This window comes from Staurois parvus, unplaced genomic scaffold (assembly GCF_062004578.1).
Source record: "Staurois parvus isolate SC_StPar_1 unplaced genomic scaffold, SC_StPar_1.0 ptg001014l, whole genome shotgun sequence".
Taxonomy (NCBI): Eukaryota; Metazoa; Chordata; class Amphibia; order Anura; family Ranidae; genus Staurois; species Staurois parvus.
The window spans coordinates 1,281,976-1,306,609 of NW_028318810.1; the positions used below are offsets into that span (position 1 = coordinate 1,281,976).

Here is a 24,634-nt window from a genome sequence, read left to right on the forward strand (position 1 = left end):
AAAAAAAAGATAAATATTAAAAAATAAAGAACAAATAGCTAGCTCAAGGTTTGATCTAGTTCAGTGCCAGGGTAAGTGTTTTGGGTCAAGGTCAGGGACAAAGGTCAGGATTTTTTAAACAAATTTGGTATTAGTGTCATTGTGTTTTAGGTAAACAAAAAACAAAATTGTTTCTGGGCTGTACTACGGGTACAAACAACCAATAACATACACACATATATGGAATCGCTGCGATCGTCAAGAGCTGGAAAATGTATTTTGGGTTGTTCTTTGGTAGGTTATGGTAGTAACAAACACACAGCTAAAAAAAATGATTTTTTTTATACTATTTTGGGCCATTTTTCCTTTGATAATAGAAAAAAAAAATCAGGAGATTTCCATTACCATTTACCACCAAATGAAAGCCCAATTTGTCTTGAAAAAATCAAGGTAAATTCCACCTGGATGTACAAAGTAGTTGTGATGATTTGTACTGTTTTACTAACACATGTCAACGTTGCAGAATTGTGCTTAGGCATTTAGATTTGTTTTACCCTTAGGCGTGAAGGGGTTAATATTGTGAGAAGCTCACAGTGTGCAGTGAAATCAGTGTAAGGCTCCATTCACACGGGGCGGACTCCGATTTGCTCAGCTGGGGATCTATCCGCTGATCCCTCGCTGAGCAGAACTGGCGGCTGACAGGTCCGTGTCCCCTCAGTTTATGCATAGCAGACATGGACAGAGCCCGTTCTGCTCTGTGGGTGGTCTATGGGTACCTGACTGCCCTCTGATCCAATCCGCCTAGACAGAAGGGGAACGGATCCCCTTCTGTTTCTTTTTAGCGGATTGGAGGAAGGTGGGTGTAAACGAACACAAGTCTGTTTACACTCGCCGGTCCATAGCAATACATGGACCGGATTCTCAGTTCCGCCAGACATGATCGGATTGTCAGTGTATAAGTGGCCTAAGCAATTTCAGTAAAGGAGAGAAGGTTTTACAAGACCAGGGGCGGACTGACCATTTGGAAACTCGGGCACTGCTCGAGGGCCCGGGGTCAGTAGGGGGCCCCATGAGATGCCCCTGGTACCTTTTTCATAGGCTTTTTTGAGTTTGGGCAAGGACACAGGGACCCCATGATGCCCTATTGCCCGGGGGCCCCATGAGTTGTCAGTCCACCCCTGTACAAAACTTGAGGTAAAGTTGGAGTTCAGCTTTAAATAGTTCTGGCCATAGTGCAGGCAAATTTGACCAGTCTCGCCTTGCAGCCCCTCTGCTGTCCTTGGGCACTGTGCAAGGAGCATGTGAAAATATTGGGTGGGGAGGTTGGACTTTGTACTTACATGGTCATCAGCAGATTGGGTCTGCAGCCCAGTACACAATGGGTTGAAAATCATATAGTTCAGCAGGAACCGATCAGTATATACAGCTGTCAGCTCAACAGAAGCCAGTCCAACAACTGGCTTCTGTTGAACTGACATGCTGGAAAACAAGCATTTGATTAGCACTAGCAGCCAATGGCTGCAAGTGCTGATCAGTGTATTCTAGCGGGGGGGGGGGGGGGGGAGTCCCCTTGTCAGAATAAAAGGTCTCAGCGGGAGAGATCCCCACATCGACATTGCTTGTGTTGCTGCGGGGATCTGTTTTTGTTCGTTCAACCCACTGGTTGGACCAAAAAAAAAACCTGTTTGTGTATACTCAGCTTATTGGCCAATAATCAGCTTGTGTTTGTGTACCCGTAGACATACACACATGGAGCTATTATATACGCACTTGCTTTCATATTTCAAACTTCCTTAGAGAAAAAGGACAATGCAGTCTGTATGATTGTGGCATCAACACACACACACCCCTCGCTCTTCATAAGTCATCCTCATATTATGCAATGATAGGAAACAAAGTTTCCACACTGGCGTTCTCTGTTACATCATAATTAAAGTGGAAATCAAATTATGTATATTTTGGCTTCTTGGCTAAAAGGTTAAAAGTCAAATCACATGTGTGTAGCTCACAATTTAAAGAATAAAGCTCACCCTTACAGTGGCCCCAGTCTTGCACTGTAAGAGTTAAATTCTCAATAAGTTTAGGGGTGGGGGGCAAAAGCTGCAAATAGTTGGCTTATCCTTTTTTTTTTTTTTTTTTTTTTTTTTTTTTTTTTTTTTGACCAGCCAGTGGTTTAAAAAAAAAAAAAAAAAAATGATTCCTCAACCCACATAAATGAGGTGGATGGAGGAATTGCCTCCATCGTGACGTTGTATTCTGACAGCGGGACTCTCCATTGTCAGAACACACAGGTCAGCTGCTGCAGCCAATGATCAATAGACGTTTTCCAGCTTGTCCCTGTGACAGAAGTTGACATAAGGATTGATATATGTCAAAAGGGGACAGCCGTTGGCACACACAGATCGAGATTCAGCCAGTCCCTCCTGAACCAGCCAAATTTTGATTTTCTTATCCTTATCCTCGGTCCTTTTACAGGGGCATTGATCATTTTCAGAATAGAACTAGCCTGGTCCTCCAAAAGAGGTGGTGTTTTTGTGTTTTGTTTTGTTTTTTCCAAACTTCTCATTTATATTTTACTTTTAAAAGTTATACATCTAAATACTTATTTTTTCAGCTGTGTCTTCCAGTTTGCTTCATTCCTTTCTAATGTCTTTGTCTTCCCTGGTGTCTACTTCTAGTGATGGCTCTGTGTCAGTGTGCAGTGAAGCATAGTGATTCCGACATGGAGGGCTGTACATTCAATGGAGCTGGGCTCAGAGTCTACCTGTACTGGAGCAATGGGAAGGAGCATTATGTCAGCTTTACCCAGACTGTGACCACTGCGGAGGAGATCTGTATACATATCGCACAGAGGCTTGGTAAGAAGCTGACCCGATTAATACTTTGGGGTGAAATATTTTTGCTATCCAAAGGGTGAGCACAGACAGGAGGAGCTACTGTATGTGACATGGAATTTGTCCTGCCCATCACAGGGTGACACAGACAGGAGGAGCTACTGTATGTGACATGGCATTTGTCCTGCCCATCACAGGGTGACACAGACAGGAGGAGCTGTGACATGGAATCTGCCCCTCTTACCACAGGGTGACACAGACAGGAGGGGCTATGTAACATGGAATCTGTCCTTCCATCCATAGGGTGACACCACCAAGGAGGAGCTATGTGACACAGAATCTGTCCCTCCTACCACAGGGTGACACCACCAAAGAGGGGCTATGTGACACAGAATCTGTCCCTCCTACCTCAGGGTGACACCACCCAGCAGGAACTATGTGACACAGAATCTGTCCCTCCTACCACAGGGTGACACCACCAAGGAGGGGCTATGTGACACAGAATCTGTCCCTCCTACCTCAGGGTGAAACCACCCAGCAGGAACTATGTGACATGTCTGTCCCTCCTACCACAGGATAACCCTACCCAGGAGAAGCTATGTAACACAGAATCTGTCCCTCCTACCACAGGGTAACCCTGCCCAGGAGGAGCTATGTGACATGTTGTCTGTTCCTCCTACCACAGGGTAACCCTACCCAGGAGAAGCTGTGTGACATAGAATTTGTCCCTCCTACCACAGACTGGATAAAGTCATGTAATGGGTTAATAAAGTTCCAAAAGAAAAAAAATCTTCCCTGATTTGGCAGAACCCCAAACTGCAGTTGAATTCAGAGAAAGGCAGAAACAGCCTTAGGAAACAATGGGCTGTTGTTTCATATTATAAGGAACTGTTTACATTTTGTACATTTAAAAACCTATCCATCATTTTATTATTTACTATCTACTGTGCTGGTTAGAATTCATTCCTGTGGAAGATTATTCTACATTTGCACAGCTCTTAAGCAGCCCATGTGATACAATTTTTTACCACCCACCCATGGTGGAAGGAAAGAAAATTGCTTAATTCCCTCATCGACACTGACTGCCTCACAGAGCTGTTGTGTTCTGCCAGCGGGGAGCCTTCCCAGCCAGCACAGCACAGTGATCACTGCTAGCAGCTATAGCCACCAGCAGTAATCGCATGCAAAAAATCTGAAAGGCTGGTTGAACTGAAGGCGATTTGATGGATCAACTTCACTACAAGCAGCCTGCCCACAGATCGAATCTTGGCTGGTCCCTGCTGGAATGGCCAAGATTCGATCCATCTAAGGATGGATTTTCAGTGGAGAACCCATTCTGTATGCAGAGGTTAAACCTCTTTCCTTCCGGTCACAGAGTGTACCCCTATCTTTTAGAGATGAGTTTGCAGTGAACAACTTTCCGGTAGGATAATTATATGGACCTCTTATATGTTTCTACAAATTTATGCTACTCTCTCTTTATCTGATCTCAAACAATATTATCAGCCTTCCTTAATTTACAGAACTCTTCCCCCTATGTAATAGAGATGAAGAGAGGGAGAGGTGTTTGTAGTCCAGATCAGGAGAGCAGCCTAGGGTGACATTGTTAGTTCTCCATAGATACAGTTTAATGGCAGGAACACCAAAGGGGAAAGAAAAGCCTGAACAATGAAAACTAATGCAGCCACCACATCTACATTATACTGGGCTGCAATATATATTAAAATGTGATTTTTAGGCTTTAATCACAACCTGTACATCATTTAGTTATATACAGGTTAAATGTCATGGTCACTATACTGACCTCTGGGGTGCAGCACTGACAGCTTTAAGCTGGCGATATACTGATCGAATTTTGATCAGTGTGTGGCCACCCCTGCTTCACAGGAGGCAATCAAACGATCGACTTCTGTAAACTAGGAATATACATGCTGGGAAATGTTCTTGATCTTTAGCTAGAGCCAACTGTTTGCTGCTGCTGCTGCTGATCAGTGTATTCTGACAATGGAAGGTCTTGCTGTCAGAATCCAATCTCCCAGCTGGAGGTGTTCTTCCATCCAATGCTCACTTGTTGGTTGAGGAATCTGTTCCTGTTCCAGTCACTCCACTGGTTGAACAAAAAAAAAACAAGATTGGTCTATGGCCAGCTTTAGACAACCTTCGACTATTCAGAATTTGAGTCATTGATCACAGCTCTCAGATTGAGGTCTTTAGGCCAGTTTTCTATCCATTTCCATCCATTTGGAGGATTATTATTATTATACAGGATTTATATAGCCACAACAGTTTGCTCAGCACTTTACAATATAAGGGAGACAGTACAATTACAATACATTTCAGTACAGAAGGAATAGGAGGGTCCTGCGTGTGGAGCTTACACTCTAGAGGGTCCTTCACTTACACATTAATTTCCTTTGGGGAACTGTGTAAAGTGTTTTAGCAGAATCCAAATATATTACAACACCCTCCCTTTGCTTGAGTTTCAGTTTTCCTTCCTCTTAATAACAAAAAATAGATGTCAGTCCTAAACAATCTTCACTCTCTGTAGTTTATGACATTATTGTCACCGGAGGATCTTGTAGGCAATTCTTTACCAATCCCTCAAATATCTTCTCTACAATAAAAGTTAAACTTGCAGGTCTGTAGCTGGATGAAGACCTTTAATCCCTTTTGTATTTTGCCCGTACCAGTGACTTTATATGACAGATGATCACTTAATTCTTATTTTTATGATGTCACTTTTGTTTTGCAGGAATTACTCCTCTCTGTTACACTTTATTTGCTTTATATGATGTCCAAGAAAAACACTGGTATCCTCCCAATCATCAGTTTAAAATTACCAAAGAAATGAAACTGCTTCTCCATTTTAGGATGAGGTCAGTAGAACGTCTTGATTTAATAATCTGCCGCTTACACTTTAATATGTTTGTTACAGCATCCTGTAATTTCCCCTATTGCTTTGTATTACACCCCTCCCTTAAAGCTGGACACCTTCTTTTGGTACACTTTACAAAGTTTGTTTGGGCCGTTTGTAGTGGAGGCTACATACAGCATACAGCACTGTATTCATCCTTTATTGTGTTCCGGGTCTGAGACAGGAAGGTCTCTGCTCCTACCTGAAACACCATTTATACAGCACATCCAGCAGCTTCACATTAGTGAGGGACATAGTTTGTTTGGGCCAGCTTGGCCCAAATGAACTATGTAAATTGTACCAAAAGATGATGTTCAGCTTTAAAGCTGGATTCCAGGTATGGCAGTTTTAACAGAGATACATTGGACTCGGCTAGACAAATTTAAGTATGTATGTGCAGTACATGTGGGATTCCTGTGGAAGCTGGAAATCACTGTAGTAGTCTCTGATCTTGGCATGGGTGTCATTCAGGGAACACTTTACTTTTTCTTAATAAATGCAAAATTCTCTGATTGGATGAGGTGGTGACATCACAATCTCCACCTCATTCACTCAGAGAACACTTTGCATTCATTTAAAAAATGTAAGGTATGCACTGAATGGCAATACAAAAGGGATAACAGGCTCCTGGTGTGGCAGTCCATGTATGTTTGATGAGTTCCAAATGGGCAGGGGTAAGGGTAGTCCAGTAGGCACTAAGGGCAAGCTGCGTAGGAGCGAAGCATAACTCTGCAGAAGGCAAACAAAGAAAGGAAAACATAACTCTGCAGAAGGCAAACAAAGAAAGGAAAACATAACTCTGCAGAAGGGAAACAAAGAAAGGAAAACATAACTCTGCAGAAGGGAAACAAAGAAAGGAAAACATAACTCTGCACAAGGGAAACAAAGAAAGGAAAACATAACTCTGCACAAGGGAAACAAAGAAAGGAAAACATAAAGCTGCACAAGGGAAACAAAGAAAGGAAAACATAACTCTGCACAAGGGAAACAAAGAAAGGAAAACATAAAGCTGCACAAGGGAAACAAAGAAAGGAAAACATAACTCTGCACAAGGGAAACAAAGAAAGGAAAACATATCTCTGCAGAAGCGAAGCATAAGGCGCTGTGTTTCTTTGGTTCACTGAATGGCACCTGTACCATGGGGGTGATCTCCTATGTTCAGTAAGCAGCAGGGCAGTTTCTTGGCGCAAGAACCGTAAGTATATAAACATGTAGGGAAAAGTTGCCATAACTGAACTTAAGTGGATGTAAACTCTAACTGGACAACATTTAGTTTACTAAAGCACAGTGTATCATAAACAATTGTCATGGATTTTTTCCCACCAAGTACTCCGTTTTTCATTCCTTTTTTCCATCTCCGTGCTGCTGATCTCCTTCAGTGTCTTTCACACACTTCCTGTCTACATGCCTTTGCTGAAGTGTCACCTGCAAATCATTTCTCTGGACGGCTTCCTGATTGTGACAGCAGTGGTCCATGCCAATGTAATGTGTGCTGGCACAGCTGCTGGGAGTTACTATTGGAGGTGCATGTGACAGGGTGACAATGTAGGAGCAATATTGGAAGACAGTTGTCACCCCATAAATGGCAGTCTATAAACAGTCTTATAAACATAAACATTTATGGCAGGATCACCAGCTATGCTTTTTTAATTAAAACTGCAAATATAGGAAAATTAAAATGTGTTTTGAAATTACTTTAACACTGTAAAGCCTATAACAAAATTCTAGTGATTAAGTTCAGATATACTTTAACCTGTTGCTGCTAGCGTAACACAAATGTGGGTTGGCAAAAGGGTGGGCTTTAACCCCCACACACAGCACATATGCCCCACTAGATGGCCAGTGTTTCTGTGCTGAGAATGTGCTCCAAGCATAAAGACATTTCTAGGTCTGGAATAATAATTGATAGCCGGCAGGACTAGCTCCCAATCATGTGACCACTGGGATGCCAGAGCTGGCGGGAAGGGGTTAAAACTATATATCCCTTGCTCTGGGAATAATCTATTATTCCTGTTAAATTATACTGCATAACCCCTTCTGTAAGTGTGGCTTCCATTGCCTAATCTCAGTGTTCTTGTTGTACCATCTGTAATGTCTGGTTAAAAGGACATCTGTGTATAGCTTCCCTAGAGACCATTAATGAGCACTTACGGCCTTCGAATGCACTAGATACATTTTCCATCCTGCATATGTGTGCCCATTCTTCTCATCACTTTGCAAAGGGAGACGGAAGAGTAAAAGGATAACTGTGACTTCTAAAAAAGAAAAAAAAATATCTTCAATCTTGCAATCTGGAATCTTTACTTTTTGCAGAGCTACGGCTGCAAAGAGAATCTTAACATCTGATCGACTTGTACATGTGTTGTATGCCTGCATCTCACACCGATCTCTGTGATTTCATCCGTAAGCCTCTACATCACTACTGCATCTCTTGTCGCAAGGGCTGGCGGAGAGAAACACGTCGTTAAGTTTTGAAGCCATTGGGTCAGAATGACGTAATAACTAAACTCTTCTTTGTGACAAATAAATATATCCCAATCCTATCATATATGCAAAATAATTAAATAAATAATAAAAATAAATGTCCCATAAAATACAGTTGCAAGAAAAAGTATGTGAACCCCTTGGGATTACGTGGAGTTTTGCATGAATTGGGCATAAAATGTGCTCTGAATGTCATCTAAGTCACAACAATAGAAGAACACAGTCTGCTGAACATAATACTACACAAACATTAGATGTTGCCATGGTTTAATTGCACATAACATGTAAACATTCACAGTGCAGGGAGGAAAAAGTAAGTGAACCTTTGGACTTAATAACTGGTTGACACTCCTTTGGCAGCAATAACCTCAACCAAACATTTCCTGTAGTTGCAGATCAGACCTGCACAATGATCTGGAGTCATTTTGGACCACTCCTCTTCACAAAACTGTTTCAGTGTAGCAATATTCTTGGGATGTCTGGTGTGAATCGCTCTCTTAAGGTCATGCCACAGCATTTCAATCGGGTTGAGGTCAGGACTCTGACTGGGCCACTCCAGAAGGCGTATTCTGTGCTGTTGCAGCCATTGTTTTGTTGAAGTACTTGTATGCTTTGGGTCATTGTCCTGTTGCATCACCCATCCTCTGCGGAGCTTCAGTTGGCGGACAGATGGTCGTACGTTTTCCTGCAAAATGTCTTGATAAACTCTGGAATTCATTTTCCCATCAATGACAACAATCCGTCCAGGCCCTGAGGCAGCAAAGCAGCCCCAAACCATGATGCTCCCTCCGCCATGTTTTACAGTGGGGATGAGGTTTTGATGTTGGTGTGCTGTGCCTTTTTTTCTCCACACATAGTGTTGTGTGTTCTTCCCAAACAACTCAATCTTGGTTTCATCTGTCCACAGTATATTTTGCCAGTAGTGCTGTGGAACATCCAGGTGCTCTTTTGCAAACTTCAAACGTGCTGCAATATTCTTTTTGGACAGCAATGGCTTCCTCCGTGGTGTCCTCCCATGTACTCCATTCTTGTTTAATGTTTTCCTTATTGTAGACGTGTCAACAAAAATGTTAGCATGTGCCAGAGATTTCTGTAGGTCTTTAGCTGACACTCTGGGATTCTTCTTTACCTCATGCAGCATTCTGCGCTGTGCTCTTGCAGTCATTTTTACAGGACGACCTCGCCTAGGGAGAGTAGCAACAGTGCTAAACTTTCTCCATTTGTAGACAATCTGTCTTACTGTGGACGCATGAACATCAAGGCTTTTGGAGATACTTTTGTAACCCTTTCCAGCTTCATGCAAGTCACCAATTCTTGATCGTAGGTCTTCTGAGAGCTCTTTTCTGCGAGGCATGGTTCACATCAGACAGTGCTTCTTGAAACCAGTAAACCCAAAACAGGTGTGTGTTTTTTAAGGGCAGGACAGCTGTCAGCAACACATCCAATATCATCACACTGATTGGAGTCAAGGTTGGCTCACTCTGCCTTTCAGTGCTCATCTGAGGGCTAGAGCCAGCTGTGTCCATCCCCTCCCCAGCCTAGTGCTCCAGTTGAAAGCTGGAGGAGCAGAGGGTAGAGCAGTGACTGACCGTCACTACTCTCCACTCAAAGCAGACCGAGAACTGAGCAATTGGCGGGCATTTGATCGCTCAGCTCTTGGTCTAAGAGCCAACATGGGACAGCTGCAGCATCAAGGTAAGTATTTGAGCTTATTTGATTCATAAGCCCTTACTCCTCCTTTTAATGGCCCAGTAATCTGAGTTTCAGAAAATAGTTTCTTACTGTGTTTTTCTGCCTCCTGGTAAGGTCCCCTGTGAGCTCCCAAACCTCTCCATTTACCCCTCACTGCTGTTTGTTTGTAACTAACAGTATATTCTTCATGGTCCATCTCTAGAGTGAGAAAATAAGGATGGCTACATTCCTACATACAGTAAAACCATGGAGAATGAATGTAGCCATCCTCTTGTAGGAAGACGGTAGAAAAAGTTTGGATATTGAAGGAGTTTTAAGAATGCATACTTGATCTTTATAGTATTTACTCCATTTTATCTTTCTTTCAATAAAAAATATTGAACAAAAGAATATATAATTGAATAGAATTTTTCATTTTTAAACCTGAATTTAGTGTCACTTAAAGAGTGCATGTATCATTTGGTAACCTTGGATAAATTACATTCAGGATGATAGTAGATCTGAGTATATTTGTATCCTCCATCCCTTTTCGTTGCTGAGAATATACAGATCTTGCTGACCTAAGAACATGTTCAGGTCTATGTGTTTTTTCTTGTGTAAATGCTTTTTATAAACCTGACCATGTTAATAAATGAAGCCTACTTGCGTCACAATTGGTGCAGTCCAAACTGCAACATACAGCAGTTTGATGCGATTCTTTTAGGTGCATTGAGGTGCTCCATAAGATGCTTATTACTGAACTGAAAGTGCCCTCTAAAAACCATGACTCTTCTTGAAAAATGCTTTTCATGTAGTAGGTAGCCTTGTTCTGTCTTCTGGATTTTCTTTTTATAATTGCTCTTGCTACACTTTTTTTATTTTCTCACATATCTCTGTTAAACTGCACCATAATGTCATATATTATACTTCCATCCATCTTCTGGGAGCCTTCTCCTTACTCTTTCTTGTCTAGCATTGTATGTTATTATTATACAGGATTTATATAGCGCGAACAGTTTGAGGAGCGCGTTGCAATATAAAGAGAGACAGTACAGTTGCAATTCAATAAAAAACCTAGAGGATTAAGAGGGCCCTGCTCATAAGAGCTTACAATCTAATAAACACCCTGTTGTATGTCTGTTTCAGGTACTATTTCAGGAACTGGCACGGCATGAATGAGAAGGAGCCCATAGTCTGTCGCAATGTGCCTAAAAGCGGTGACAGTGGCGAAGACAAGAGCCGGGCTGAGCAGACTGGGGCTATCCTGGATTTGGCATCGTTTGAGTATTTGTTTGAACAGGTAACTGTTCTCCAGTAGCAGAAAGGAGGGGTGTGTATGTCTTAGGTGTTGCTTCAACAAGGGCAGAGATGCGAAATGACTTCTTAAGAAAACATGTCCTAAATATTGTATGAATCACCCTTAGACAGGCCATAGACGGTACAAATTTCTTTACTGCAAGCTCGAATTGCAGAAAATAAATTAGATTGTTTCCCCCATCAACACAGTGCTGACAGGGGAATCCCTCCTGCCGAGATATTGTCTTCTCCCAGCAGGGGGTGGGTAAGGGAAGCCATTTCCATTGGGAGAAGACAGTGATTATCACTAGCGGCTATAGCAGCCATTTGCGATAATCACAAGTAAATCTGGCAGGCTGGTTGTGCCCAAGTTGATCGATCTATCAACTTGGTACATTCAGCCTGCCCATACACGGTTCAAATCGATTTGAAAGTCTATGGCCGACTTTAGCCTAACATATCAGAACTGTGTTTTGCCCATAGCAGACAACCTGGTTATACTCGAGGTTTAGAAGTTCAGTCAAAACTCCAAACTAACGGCTCCTCTAATTATTGCACAAGGACTTGTCAAGCCCTGCCTTAAAGCATGTGTCCAAGAACATGATGGGAGATGTGAAAGCTGTGTCCTAGTTACATAATCATAGCTTTCATGGCTTCAGCCTTCAGTCTGCATAGGTATTAATCCTTTGAGTTCTATGGCTAAGGATTTGAATTGTCAAAACGCTGGGGTAGAGGTGTTAAAACTGTATTCTATGTGGAAGACAGGTGGTTCAGGGATAGTCTTTCCAGTTTGGTGTAGATGGCTTCTTGGGACTAATGGTTCGCAAGAGGCGTGAAAGAGGCCATCTATGTCAAACAGTACCAACCATTCCTGAATAGGGGGTAGGGGTCTTCTATATCATCTGTCTTCAGCATATAATGCTGTTTTAACTTCTCTCCGGCACCCTGGCAATTTGGCAGCAATTCTCACCTTCAGCCTTCAGTAAATTTAGAAAAAAACACGTATGAAGGCTTCCTGACCCCAAGGAATGGAATTATGTAACTAGAACAGGGTAGATCCACAACTTTCATACCTCCTATTTTGTTCTTGCACATTTCCATGGTAATTAGATTAAGGTGTTGGTGCTACCTGTGTGGATATAAATGGTGAGGTATCTACCTGACACTCAAATCTTGTACACATGGGCCTAATTCGGTCGGTTCGGCAGGAACTGACCAACTTTCGGCCTGTAGGTACAGCTGTCTGTTTTACAGAAGTCGGTCCCGTGACCAGCTTCTATGGAAAACACATGTTGGAAAACCAGCATCTGTCCCACATCCGATCAGAACTGGCAGCCAGTGGAACTGAAGAAGTGATTTAGAGGTGCTACAACATGTCTTCATCGTTACAGATCAAGTCCAGATAAATGTGACTGACTACTACCAGCTAACCTCTGTTATGTTTTGTGAGGGTTAGGTTGGGGGTTCAGTGGCTGTAATGAGTCCAATGCAAATATTGCCTTTCAATCGAGAAAGCACTTCATTCTGCTAGTCTTGGTTTGCTCTTAACAATGAATTTGTGGTTTTACAGGGAAAATTTGACTTTGTGAATGATATTGTATCACTGAAGGATTTTCACTCAGAACAGGATGTTCATAAGTTTAAAAATGAGAGCCTGGGAATGGCTGTCCTGCACCTGTCTCACATTGCCATTAAGAAGAAAGTATCTTTGGAAGAAGTAGCCAAGCAGATCAGGTAAATTATTCCTTTTAAAAGTACACTTTGGCTGTAATTTTCACCCTGGAATCCGACTACCCAGTCACCCCCTAATGTTTCAATAAAATACAGTAAAAAAGTGAGCGCTCTCTAGTAAGCAGCTATAGCACTCAAGGCAACCAATATATTTTTTCTATGCTTGGATAAGGTTTTATAAGTGCAGTGCTAAATAACGTGAAATAAAATGATCGTTCGTCCAGTTATGCAACAATATCAATAAATTTAAATTATAAATAAATAATGACCAATATCTTAAAGATGAAGGTGACAGTCTGTGCAGATGTAAAATCCAGTGGTGGTGCTCCGAATAGTGTAGTAAAATTACGCACTCACCAGATGCGTAATGGGGTTGGAGCTCATGTTGTGTGCCGGTACCCTCTGGTGTGATGGTGAAAGGGATCGTGGCTGGGAGCATGGTACAGGAATGTATGACTCATGACATACAAAAGGGAAAGCTTTCTTTCCCGCACTCCGTCTGTTGCATGTAGGTCTTGCCAGTGACTTGAATGGCAGATTGAATCTGTTGTTGAAAGATATGGTTTCACTGGTATTTGGGAGTTATTTATCCATAGAGCCTGCCTGATCCAGCCATCTAAGATTCCAGAGAAGGGAGTTCCTGTACACAGGCATCTGCACCCATCCATCCCTTAAAGGGACCTCTGGTCAGCTGGATCCTTATACTTCCCTGTGTGCTCCAGACAACACCACCTACCTAGAGGGAGGATTATCTCTGTCCCAGAACAGACCCATAAAGGAGACCTCTACTGGTTCATATAATGCGTAGTTACATTATGCATCTGGTGAGTGCGTAATTTTACTACACTATTCGGAGCACCACCACTGGATTTTACTGAAATTTTATATCTGCACAGACTGTCACCTTCATCTTTAAAATATTGGTCATTATTTATGATAATTTAAATGTATTGCTATTTTTGCATAACTGGACGAACGATCATTTTATTTCAAGTTATTTAGCGCTACACTTATATTTTTTCTACACTCTGTTTGATTGCCTTGTTTTCTCAGTGTCTCCACATATGAGCCTGAAAATACACAAATCCACCACCTGCCCTAGTTCTTGGAGAGGAATATTGCACAGGAAAGAGTCATGTAACTAGAGGGTGCAGTCCTATCTAGAAGCAGGCTGCAATCACTTTAATTAAACTCGGATTGATGGTAATTTGAGTAGACTTTGTGACCTTGGCGTGCCATTACCTGGATAGCATTGATTGTTCACTAATTGATTTAGTTGTCGCCTTGAGTAGAAATCTCCAGTAATCGTATGCATAGATATCAGACAATTGCAGGCTAATGTGGTAGTTTTGGAAGCATAGGCTAAGCTCTGTCATATGAGACCACAATTTTTTGAACATTCTTTATATCATAACTACTTTTTGCTGCTATCATACTATCTATGTGGCGCTGATCATATTTTGTAGACTTTCTGTACAGTCTTCTTTGGGTTCACTTAAATTATATCATTTGGGGATGCACCTACAGTCTACTCCATTTATGTCCATCAAGAATGCCTTGCACTACATAGTGGCAGATCTAAAGGTGTATGAGAGACTTTAGATACAGTGAGGAACAGAAGTATTTGAACACCCTGCGATTTTGCAAGTTCTCCCACTTAGAAATCATGGAGGGGTCTGAAATTCACACTGTAGGTGCATTCCCACTCTGAGACAGAATTTAAAAACAAATTCAGGAAATCACATTGTATGATTTTTAAAGAATTTATTTGTTTTGCACTGCTGAACATAAGTATTTGAACACCTAAGAAACAGCAAGAATTCTGGCTCTCAAAGACCTGTTACTATGCCTTTAAAAAGTCCACCTCTACTCCACTCATTAATCTAACTTAGTAGCACCTGTCTGAGCTCTTTAAAGACACCTGTCCACCCCACAGTCAGTCAGACGCCAACTACTACCATGGGCAAGACCAAAGAGCTGTCAAAAGACACCAGAGACAAAATTGTGGACCTCCACAAGGCTGGAAAGGGCTTTGGGGCAATTGCCAAGCAGCTTGGTAATAATAGATCAACTGTTGGAGCAATTGTTAGAAAATGGAAGAGGCTAAAGACGACTGTCAGTCTCCCTCGGACTGGGGCTCCATGCAAGATCTCACCTCGTGGGGTATCACTGATGGTAAGAAAGGTGAGGAATCAGCCCAGAACTACAAGGGAGGAGCTGGTCAATGACCTGAAGAGAGCTGGGACCACAGTTTCAAAGGTCACTGTCGGTAGAACATTACACCGTCATGGTTTCAAATCATGCATTGCATGGACGGTTCCCCTGCTCAAGTCATCATATGTCCAGGCCCGTCTGAAGTTTTCCAATGACCATCTGGACGATCCAGAGGAGGCATGGGAGAAAGTCATGTGGTCAGATGAGACCAAAGTAGAACTTTTTGGTCTAAACTTCACTTGTCGTGTTTGGAGGAAAAAGAAGGATGAGTTGCATCCCAAGAACACCATCCCTACTGTGAAGCATGGGGGTGGTAACATCATGTTTTGGGGGTGCTTTTCTGCGAAGGAGACTGGACGACTGCACTGTATTAAGGAGAGGATAAATGGGACCATTTATTGTGAGATTTTGAGCAACCTCCTTCCCTCAGTCAGAGCATTGAAGATGGGTCGTGGCTGGGTCTTCCAACATGACAACAACCCGAAGCACACAGGATAACCAAGGAGTGGCTCCGTAAGAAGCATATCAAGGTTCTGGAGTGGCCTAGCCAGTCTCCAGACCTAAATCCAATAGAACATCTTTGGAGGGAGCTGAAACTTCGTGTTGCTCAGCGACAGCCCCGAAACCTGACAGATCTAGAGGAGATCTGTGTGGAGGAGTGGTCCAAAATCTCTGTTGCAGTGTGTGCAAACCTGGTCAAGAACTACAGGAAACGTTTGACCTCTGTAATTGCAAACAAAGGCTTCTGTACCAAATATAAACTCTGATTTTCTCAGGTGTTCAAATACTTATGTTCAGCAGTGCAAGACAAATAAATTCTTTAAAAATCATAAAATGTGATTTCCTGAAATTTTTTTTTTATTCTGTCTCTCAGAGTGGGAATGCACCTACAATGTGATTTTCAGACCCCTCCATGATTTCTAAGTGGGAGAACTTGCAAAATCGCAGGGTGTTCAAATACTTCTGTTCCTCACTGTAGCTCCATTCTTCTACCTATCCCTGCAGAGAGAATCCAATAGCTGTTTGCCAACTGACCTTTGTAGCACTGCAGAAGCTCAATAATATGTTACTATGGTAGTAAAATGTGGATGACGTAGCCTGGTTTATGGCATCTGTTGAACATGGTAAACCTTTTGAGGTAATTATTTTGTCCGTAGATTAAATAATTGCATCAAGCATATTATAGGTGAACAGTTGCAATAATACACATCATACCCTTGTAGAACCTTCAGATGCCACAACCCAGAGAGGTTGTTGATCCTTGCTACACTGCACCCAAAACTACAAAATTTGTGTTGGATGGTGTTTTCTTTTAAATGTAATATGCCTTTGGAACATTGGAATGCCTCTGTTAAGAAACTTTTATAGTAACTGTCATTCTCAGTATCTTGAGCTGTGTCATCACCCACATCAAACGTAAACGGGTTCAGACCCAGTGCACCAGAATTAGTCAGGGAACCAGAGAATTATTATTATACAGGATTTATATAGCGCCAACAGTTTGTGCAGCGCTATACAAAATGAAGGCAGACATTACAGTTACAATAGAATTTGGTACAAGAGGAAACAGAGGGCCCGGCTCGGTAGATCGTATAATCTAGGAGGAAGGGTTGAATGATACAAAAGGTAATAGCTGTGGGGGATGAGCTGATGGAGGAATTAAATGGCGGTTTATTAGGTACAAGCAGGGTAGGCTTCTTTAAAGAGAGAGGTTTTCAGGGATTGTCTAAAGGTGGATAGATTAGGAGATAGCCGGACAAATTGGGGTACAGAATTCCATAGGATGGGAGAAGCTCGGGAGAAGTCCTGGAGGCGAGCATGGGAGGAGGTGACACGGGAACTAGAGAGCAGAAGGTCTTGGGAGCATCGAAGAGAGCGGTTTGGTTGATATTTTGAAACCAGGTTGGTGATGTAGCTGGGGGCAGAGTTGTGGATGGCTTTGTAAGTTGTTAGTATTTTGAATTTTATTCGTTGAGCTAGTGGAAGCCAATGGAGGGATTGGCAGAGAGGGGTAGCAGACACTGAATGGTTGGTAAGGTGGATGAGCCTGGCAGCAGTATTCATGATGGACTGGAGGGGGGATAGCCTATGTAAAGGTAAGCCAATGAGGAGGGAGTTGCAGTAATCGAGTCGAGAGATAACCAGGGAGTGAATTAGGAGCATTGTGGTATCGTTGGTTAAAAAAGCGGGCATATTCTGGAGATGTTGCGGAGGTTGAGGTGACATGATTTGGACAGGGATTGGATGTGGGCCTGAAAGGATAGTTCAGAATCCAGGGATACCCCTAGCACTTGGCATGCAGGGATGGGTTGATAGTGGTGCTATTGATCCTGACACAGAAATCGGGGCAAGAGGCACATGGGGGAGGAAATATTATGAGCTCCGTTTTGGAAAGATTGAGTTTTAGGAAGTGGAGTGACATCCAGTTTGATATGTCTGTTAGTAAATCGGTGATACGTGTGGAAATTGATGGGGTGAGCTGAAGAGTAGAGAGATAGATTTGTGTCAGGAAACCAGAGAATCGTAGCTTTCATCTGGTGTATATTACATAGGTGCTTTTTTCTGCATGGCTGCTTTCAGACTGATACAAAAGACTAAAAAAAAGGGTTAACCAAGGGCCTGAACAGCCAATATAGGAGGGATTAAATTCGAAATCGCCCAATATTATTATTGGCTACCATATGATCACTGACTCACCCATAAGAAACAAGTGAAAATTGGTGGGTGTGGTCAGGTGACGAGACAATGTTGTCTTTTAAGTTTGGTGAAGTTATGGTGGTGGTGTGCTCAGCTTCTGTGTGTATACTTGTGCAATGCACTTTTGTTTTGTTTTGTATTTTCTAATAAAGACCTTTGATAAAGCTGCATGGTCCCACATGAAACAACCTTTTTTGGGGAACTCTTCTCCCTATGAACATCTGCTTTCAGACTGTGACCTTGGTTGCGTTTTGTGAATTGAATATGGGCAGTACTAGGACAGGTTTGTGCAGCATCAAGGGCAAGGATGAGGAACTTCACCCCTTCCCACTCTCCTAATACAGGCAGTACAATAGATATACCGCCCTGTACCAATTTTCTCAGCCCCCTTTGCACCGGTTGTCCATGGTTGCTGAGCCAAGGCCAGACTTGTAGAGGGGTAGGCATGAAGGACTGTTCTCCAGCCCTGAACATGGGTGTGTGGGCTTTTGTAGGATTTTTTGGGGGGTCAGAACTGCTTCTTTCCCCATATTAGTCAATAGGAACTCAAAACGGGCTAGTGCATCTTAGAAGGTGGTAAATGCAGGTCAAACGCACTGGTCAGTGAACTCTGAATGATCTCACATGTAAGAAGAAGGCACCTGCAGTATCTGCTCAGTGACATAAGACTAAAGCCCATCAAAACAAACCCTGTGGCTGCTTGGCAGGTTTTTCGAGTACTTTATTGTATTTGGGGTCCCAAACTTCAGGTACCATCATAAACTTATCTTGAGGTTCGTGGGTTACTTCTGGTCCTAATGAGTTTGGGTTGACCAGGCCAGCTCTCTTTCCCTACTGAGTGATAACACCTCTGGTGGGTAGGGGCATCCATTGTCCTACCGTTCCAAAATTTTCAAGCGATTGGATTCAGTCCTTATCTGTTCTTTGAAGAAGAAAGATGGCATTTAGCACAAGGCCATTGTCCATAGGTGATAGTCCAGGTTTGTCTCGACTCATTGATCATTGACATGGGGTGTATACCATTGCAGGTGCTCAGAACTGGGTCCCGTCTGTATTATACATGTAAAACCAGCAATGTTTTTGCACTTGTTTTCTTAAAAGGAAGTTCTAATCTTAGCCAGTCATTTGTATTTGTTCACTCGCTTTGTGTACTTGGTGTTGAGAGCTCTTCTGTTTCCCATAAAGAATGCAAACTCAGTTCCCAGAAATTAATTTGGCAGGGAAAAGTTTAATGCCAGGGTAAACTGTGCACTGTTATTTCCCTAAAAGTGGCTGTTCCGGGACCATTGGCTGCAGTTTAGACATACTACATATGCACTCTTGCAGCAATGATACTGAATTGTAAGGACAGAAGAAAATTCAGCTTGTCCTTATGGCACCCTATAATAATTCTTTTTTCTTTTTGCAGCTTTAAGGAGTGTATTCCAAAGTCATTTTGCCACCAGATCCAGCAGAACAACTACCTTACCAAGTACCGCATGAGGAAAGTGTTCAAGAAGTTTGTCCGTCACTTTCACCTGCATACGGTGAGCCCCGGCAAGCTGAGCGTGGAGGACATCATGTACAAGTATCTGTCCACACTGGAAAACCTGGCACCGAAGTTTGGCTGTGAGATTTTCAGGGCTTTGTCATTAGACCTGCCTAAAGAGGATGAGAAACTTTCCTTTTATGTCAATGGGGGTTATATGGACCACACAGAATGTATGAGCAAGGAAACGACTGCCACTCACCAGGTGATGGTGAGCGGGATGGAAGGCATCAAATGGCGGGTCATGAGAGAAGAGGTGAGTCTTCGGAGCTTAAAGTGTATCTAAACACAAGAACTAAGGTGTAAGTGTAATCTATTGCACATTGCCATCTTTAGATGTGGTAACTCTTTTTCTTTTATTTTTACCTGGTGATCCTGCCAGTAACATACTTCCTGTCCAGGGGTGACATCAGACCCCGACCGCTCCAGCCTTGGCAGACTGATCAAACCAAAACCCTCAAACGACACAGTCGTGCCCTGAAGCGACTATGGCGCAAAACCAAATCCCAACAAGCCTTCACCCGCTACAAATCTGCCTTCCACACCTACACCTCCTCCCTCCACGCAGCCAAACAAGCCTACTTCCTGACCCTCATCAAGACCCTCTCCTCCAATCCTCGCCGACTCTTCTCCACCTTCAACTCTCTACTCTCGCCACCCCACCTCCACCTAGCACCTCACTCACTGCCCTTGCGATTGCCAATCACTTCAAAAACAGGATTGACACAATTTGCAAGGACATCGCCGCAACTCACACGCCATCTCAACCCGTCCCCTCTCACACAGCTACCCCCTCATCCCCCCTCCCCCTCGACATAACCCGCAGGGACTTTGTCGCTGCTCAAACTCCCTCCAACCCCATTCCCCCTCACTCAGTTACCCCCTCATCACTCCTCTCCCATGGCCCCACCACTGCTCTGACCTCCACTTCCACCCCACCCTACATTCCTCATACTGAAGCTCCCCCAACACTCCGCACCTTTGACCTTACTACCATCGAGGAAGTCTCCAAGATCCTCTATGATGCCCGCCTTACCACCTGCCCCCTCGACCCTATCCCCTCAACTCCTACGACCCCCCCCCTCCCCCTCCATCCTACGCTCCCTCACCCACATCTTCAATCTCTCCCTCTCCTCCGGGCACTTTCCCCTCCCCTCTGAAACATGCACACATCACCCCCATACTTAAAAAGCCCTCCCTGGACCCCAATGACCCGAACAACCTCAGACCCATCTCCCTGCTCCCATTAACATCTAAACTCCTCGAGCGCCTAGTCTACACCCGCCTAAGCTCTCACCTCAACGACAACAACCTCCTCAATCCCCCTACAGTCCGGCTTCTGTCCCCTACACTCCACCAAAACGGCCTTACTCAAACTCTCCAACGACCTGCTAACCGCCAAAGCTAATGGCCACTATTCAGTGCTCCTACTCCTTGACCTCTCTGCGGCCTTCGACACAGTCGACCACCCCCTCCTCCTCAAAAAAACTACACTCCCTCGGCCTCAGAGATTCTGCTCTCTCCTAGCTCTCATCCTACCTGTCACAACGCTCTTTCACTTACCTATAATGCTACCACCTCCCCCTCACTCCCCCTCTCTGTTGGGGTCCCTCAAGGCTCTGTCCTCGGGCCCCTTCTCTTCTCCATCTACACCTCCTCCCTTGGCCAACTCGTACACTCTCACGGCTTCAACTACCACCTCTATGCCGATGACACACAAATCTATCTCTCAACCCCCTACCTCACCCCCTCGGTCTCCGCCCGAATCACACACCTACTGAGCGACATATCAGACTGGATGTCACTCCACTTCCTTAAACTGAACCTCTCTAAAACCGAGTTTCTTGTCTTCCCCCCAGCCCAGACACCACCCCCCATTGACTTCTCCATCATGTCCAAAAACGCCACCATCAAACCCGCCCCACAGGCCAGAGTACTTGGTGTCATTCTGGACTCCAATCTATCCTTCCAGTCCCAAGTCCAATCTTTAACAAACTCGTGCAGACTCCACCTCCGCAACATCGCCAAAATCCGCACGTTCCTAACCCCAGAAACCATTAAACAGCTCATCCACTCCCTCATCATATCACGACTCGACTACTGCAACTCTCTCCTCACTGGCCTGCCTCGCCGCTGGCTATCCCCGCTTCAGTCGATCCTGAATATGGCTGCCAGACTCATTCACCTTTCCAACCGCTCCATTTCCGCCACCCCCCTCTGCCAATCCCTCCACTGGCTTCTGATTGCGCAACGGATCAAATTCAAAATCCAAACACTGACGTACAATGCTGTCCATCATACTGCCCCGAACTACATCACTGACCTAATATCCAAGTACCGCCCAGCACGCACACTCCGCTCCTCACAAGACCTCCTTCTCTCTATTTCCCTGGTCTCCTCCTCCCATGCCCGCCTCCAGGACTTCTCCAGGGTGTCACCCATCCTCTGGAACTCCCTGCCCCAACCCATCAGATTATCACCTACTCTCCTCTCCTTTAGGCGCACCCTGAAAACCCATCTCTTCAGGGAAGCCTACCCCACCCCCTGCTAACTTGCCAACCTCCTCCACTCTTCCTACCACTCCATCCCCCACAGCTATCTCCTCCTGTACCACTATCCCCTCCCTCCTATATTGTAAGCTCGAAAGAGCAGGGCCCTCAATCCCCTCATGTTTTGCATTGTATTGGTATTGTTCTGTCACATGTTCTGTCCCCCTTTGTAATGTACAGCGCTGAGCGAACTATTGGCGCTTTATAAATACTGTATAATAATATAATAATATATACGTGATTTTGTATTTCATGGTAAGGGGCGCGCACGCCTTACCCGAGCCACCATTGGGGGCTACAGTTGTCGATCACCAGGTCGCCAAGGAACACAGACGGGGGAGAGGTCTGTAAGTAAACAATACAGATCTTTCCCCGGTCAGCTCCTGCACGCTGCTTTGTACTGCTCTGCATAGCAGAGCAATACAAAGCAGTGTGCTTACACAGTAAAACACACACAGAACACAGTTAACCCTGTGATCGCCCCAGATGTTAACCCCTTCCTGCCCAGTGCCATTAGTACAGCGACGGTGCTTTTTTTTTTTTTTTGTTTTTTTTTTTTTTTTTTTTTTTTTGTTTAGCACTGATTATTGCATTAGTGTCACTGGGGAGATCAGTGACAGTTAATCAGTTTCCCCCCCCCCCCCCACCCCAGTATCAGAATGCCCGCCGCAGTCTCACAGACCTTCTATAAGTCACTGATTGCCGCCATTACTAGTATATATGAAAAATAATTTCCAGTATATATACTGCTATTTGTAAATGCTATAACTTTCACGTAAACCAATTAATTTACACATATTGGAATTTTTTTTTATTTTAGCAAAGACGTCGCAGAATACATTTTTGGCCTAAATTTATGATGAAATTTGATTTTTTTTTAATTTTTTTTTCTGGATATGTTTTATAGCAAAAAGTCAAAAAGATATTTTTTTGTTTTCAAAATTGTCGGTATTTTTTTGTTTATAGCGCAAAAAATTAAAACCGCAAAGACTATCAAATACCATCGAAAGAAATCTCCATTTGAGGGGAAAAAAGGACGTAAATTTCATTTTGGGTGCAGTGTTGCATGACTGCGCAATTGTCAGTTAAAGTAACGCAGTGCCGTATCGCAAAAAAATGGTCTGTTCAGGAAGGGGGGTAAATCCTCTGGAGGGCAAGTGGTTAACAGACCAAAAGGGAGCATGTATGAGATCATTTTTAGTGTTTGTTTACATACCGTATTTGCCGGCGTATAAGACGACTGGGCGTATAAGACGACCCCCCCTACTTTTCCTGCTAAAATGTAGTGTTTGGGCTATACTCGCCGTATAAGACTACCCCTCTTCCAATGCACACCAGTGGGAGGAATAGTGCCCCATCATTGATGTCAGTGGGAGGAATAGTGCCCCATCATTGGTATCAGTGGGAGGAATAGTGCCCCATCATTGGTATCAGTGGGGGGAATAGGTGCCCCATCATTGGTATCAGTGGCAGGAATGGTGCCCCATCATTGGCATCAGTGGGAAGAATAGTGCCCCATCATTGGTATCAGTGGGGGGAATAGGTGCCCCATCATTGGTATCAGTGGCAGGAATAGTGCCCCATCATTGGTGTCAGTGGGAGGAATGGTGTCCCATCATTGGTGTCAGTGGGGGGAGGAATAGTGCCCCATCGTTGGTGTCAGTGGGGGGAGGAATAGTGCCCCATCGTTGGTGTCAGTGGGGGGAGGAATAGTGCCCCATCGTTGGTGTCAGTGGGGGGGGGAATAGTGCCCCATCGTTGGTGTCAGTGGGGGGAGGAATAGTGCCCCATCGTTGGTGTCAGTGGGGGGGGGAATAGTGCCCCATCGTGGTGTCAGTGGGGGGGAGGAATAGTGCAACATCGTTGGTGTCAGTGGGAGGAATAGTGCCCCATCGTTGGTATCAGTGGGAGGAATAGTGCCCCATCATTGGTATCAGTGACACCAATGATGGGGCACTATTCCTCCCACTGAGACTTGCTGACCCTGTTCTCGTATGGTGCTGCTGCAGCCAGCATATGTGGTTGCAGCAGCACCTCTACACAGAGCACTTACCTGCTGCTCCGGCACTCAATTTTCGCGGGGCCGCTCGGCTCCGCCCCCTCGCCGGTGATTGGCCGCCTGTGTGCCTTTCCTGAGCTACAGTTCTGGCGGCCAATCACCGGTGAGGAGGCGGAGCCGCGCAGCCGCACGAACATCCAGTGGCCGAACTGAAGGAGACGCCGCGCTTCCTGGACCGGATCGTCGTGGGACTGGATCCAGGTAAGAGACGTCAGCCCCTGCAAACCCCTGTACTTAATGCCGCAGCCCCCCTAACATGTGTACCGGCGTATAAGACGACCCCCGACTTTTGAGAAGATTTTCAAGGGTCAAAAAGTCGTCTTATACGCCGGCAAATACGGTAGATTTCCAACAGTTAAACAAAATGATGGGTATCTATTCTGGCCATAGCCAGCAGGTTCTCCCTTTGCTGTTTCTAGAGCATGTCAGATAATGAAAGGGAGTATGCAAATGTATGTTGCACATACGTATATTTTACCTTCTGGCATGAAAGTTTTGATGCCCCTTACCTGTGTTTGACAAACATTTTTCAAGATGACATCCATGTTGCACTGCTGAGTCAAAGCTGTGTTCTATATACAAGTCCTTGTGATGCAAGCCATGGCAGTATACTCATCAATTCATTAAGGTGGAACTTTAGTCAGAAAATTAAGTCCTGCTAGATCACTTTAACCTCTT

At 44.1% G+C, this 24,634-nt stretch overlaps 1 protein-coding gene across 2 annotated transcripts in view; it reads left to right on the forward strand.

Moving 5' to 3' along the window:
• The window catches only part of TYK2 (tyrosine kinase 2), a 99,802-nt gene that overhangs the window by 22,672 nt on the left and 52,496 nt on the right, over positions 1-24,634 (forward strand). For both annotated transcript variants that reach the window (XM_089657631.1, XM_089657632.1), the window contains exons 3-7: positions 2,658-2,837; positions 5,566-5,689; positions 11,029-11,182; positions 12,749-12,912; positions 19,229-19,604. In XM_089657631.1, the coding sequence (XP_089513757.1) occupies positions 2,660-2,837; positions 5,566-5,689; positions 11,029-11,182; positions 12,749-12,912; positions 19,229-19,604 (996 nt within the window). In that variant the 5' untranslated portion in view covers positions 2,658-2,659. The remainder of the gene's footprint in view (positions 1-2,657; positions 2,838-5,565; positions 5,690-11,028; positions 11,183-12,748; positions 12,913-19,228; positions 19,605-24,634) is intronic.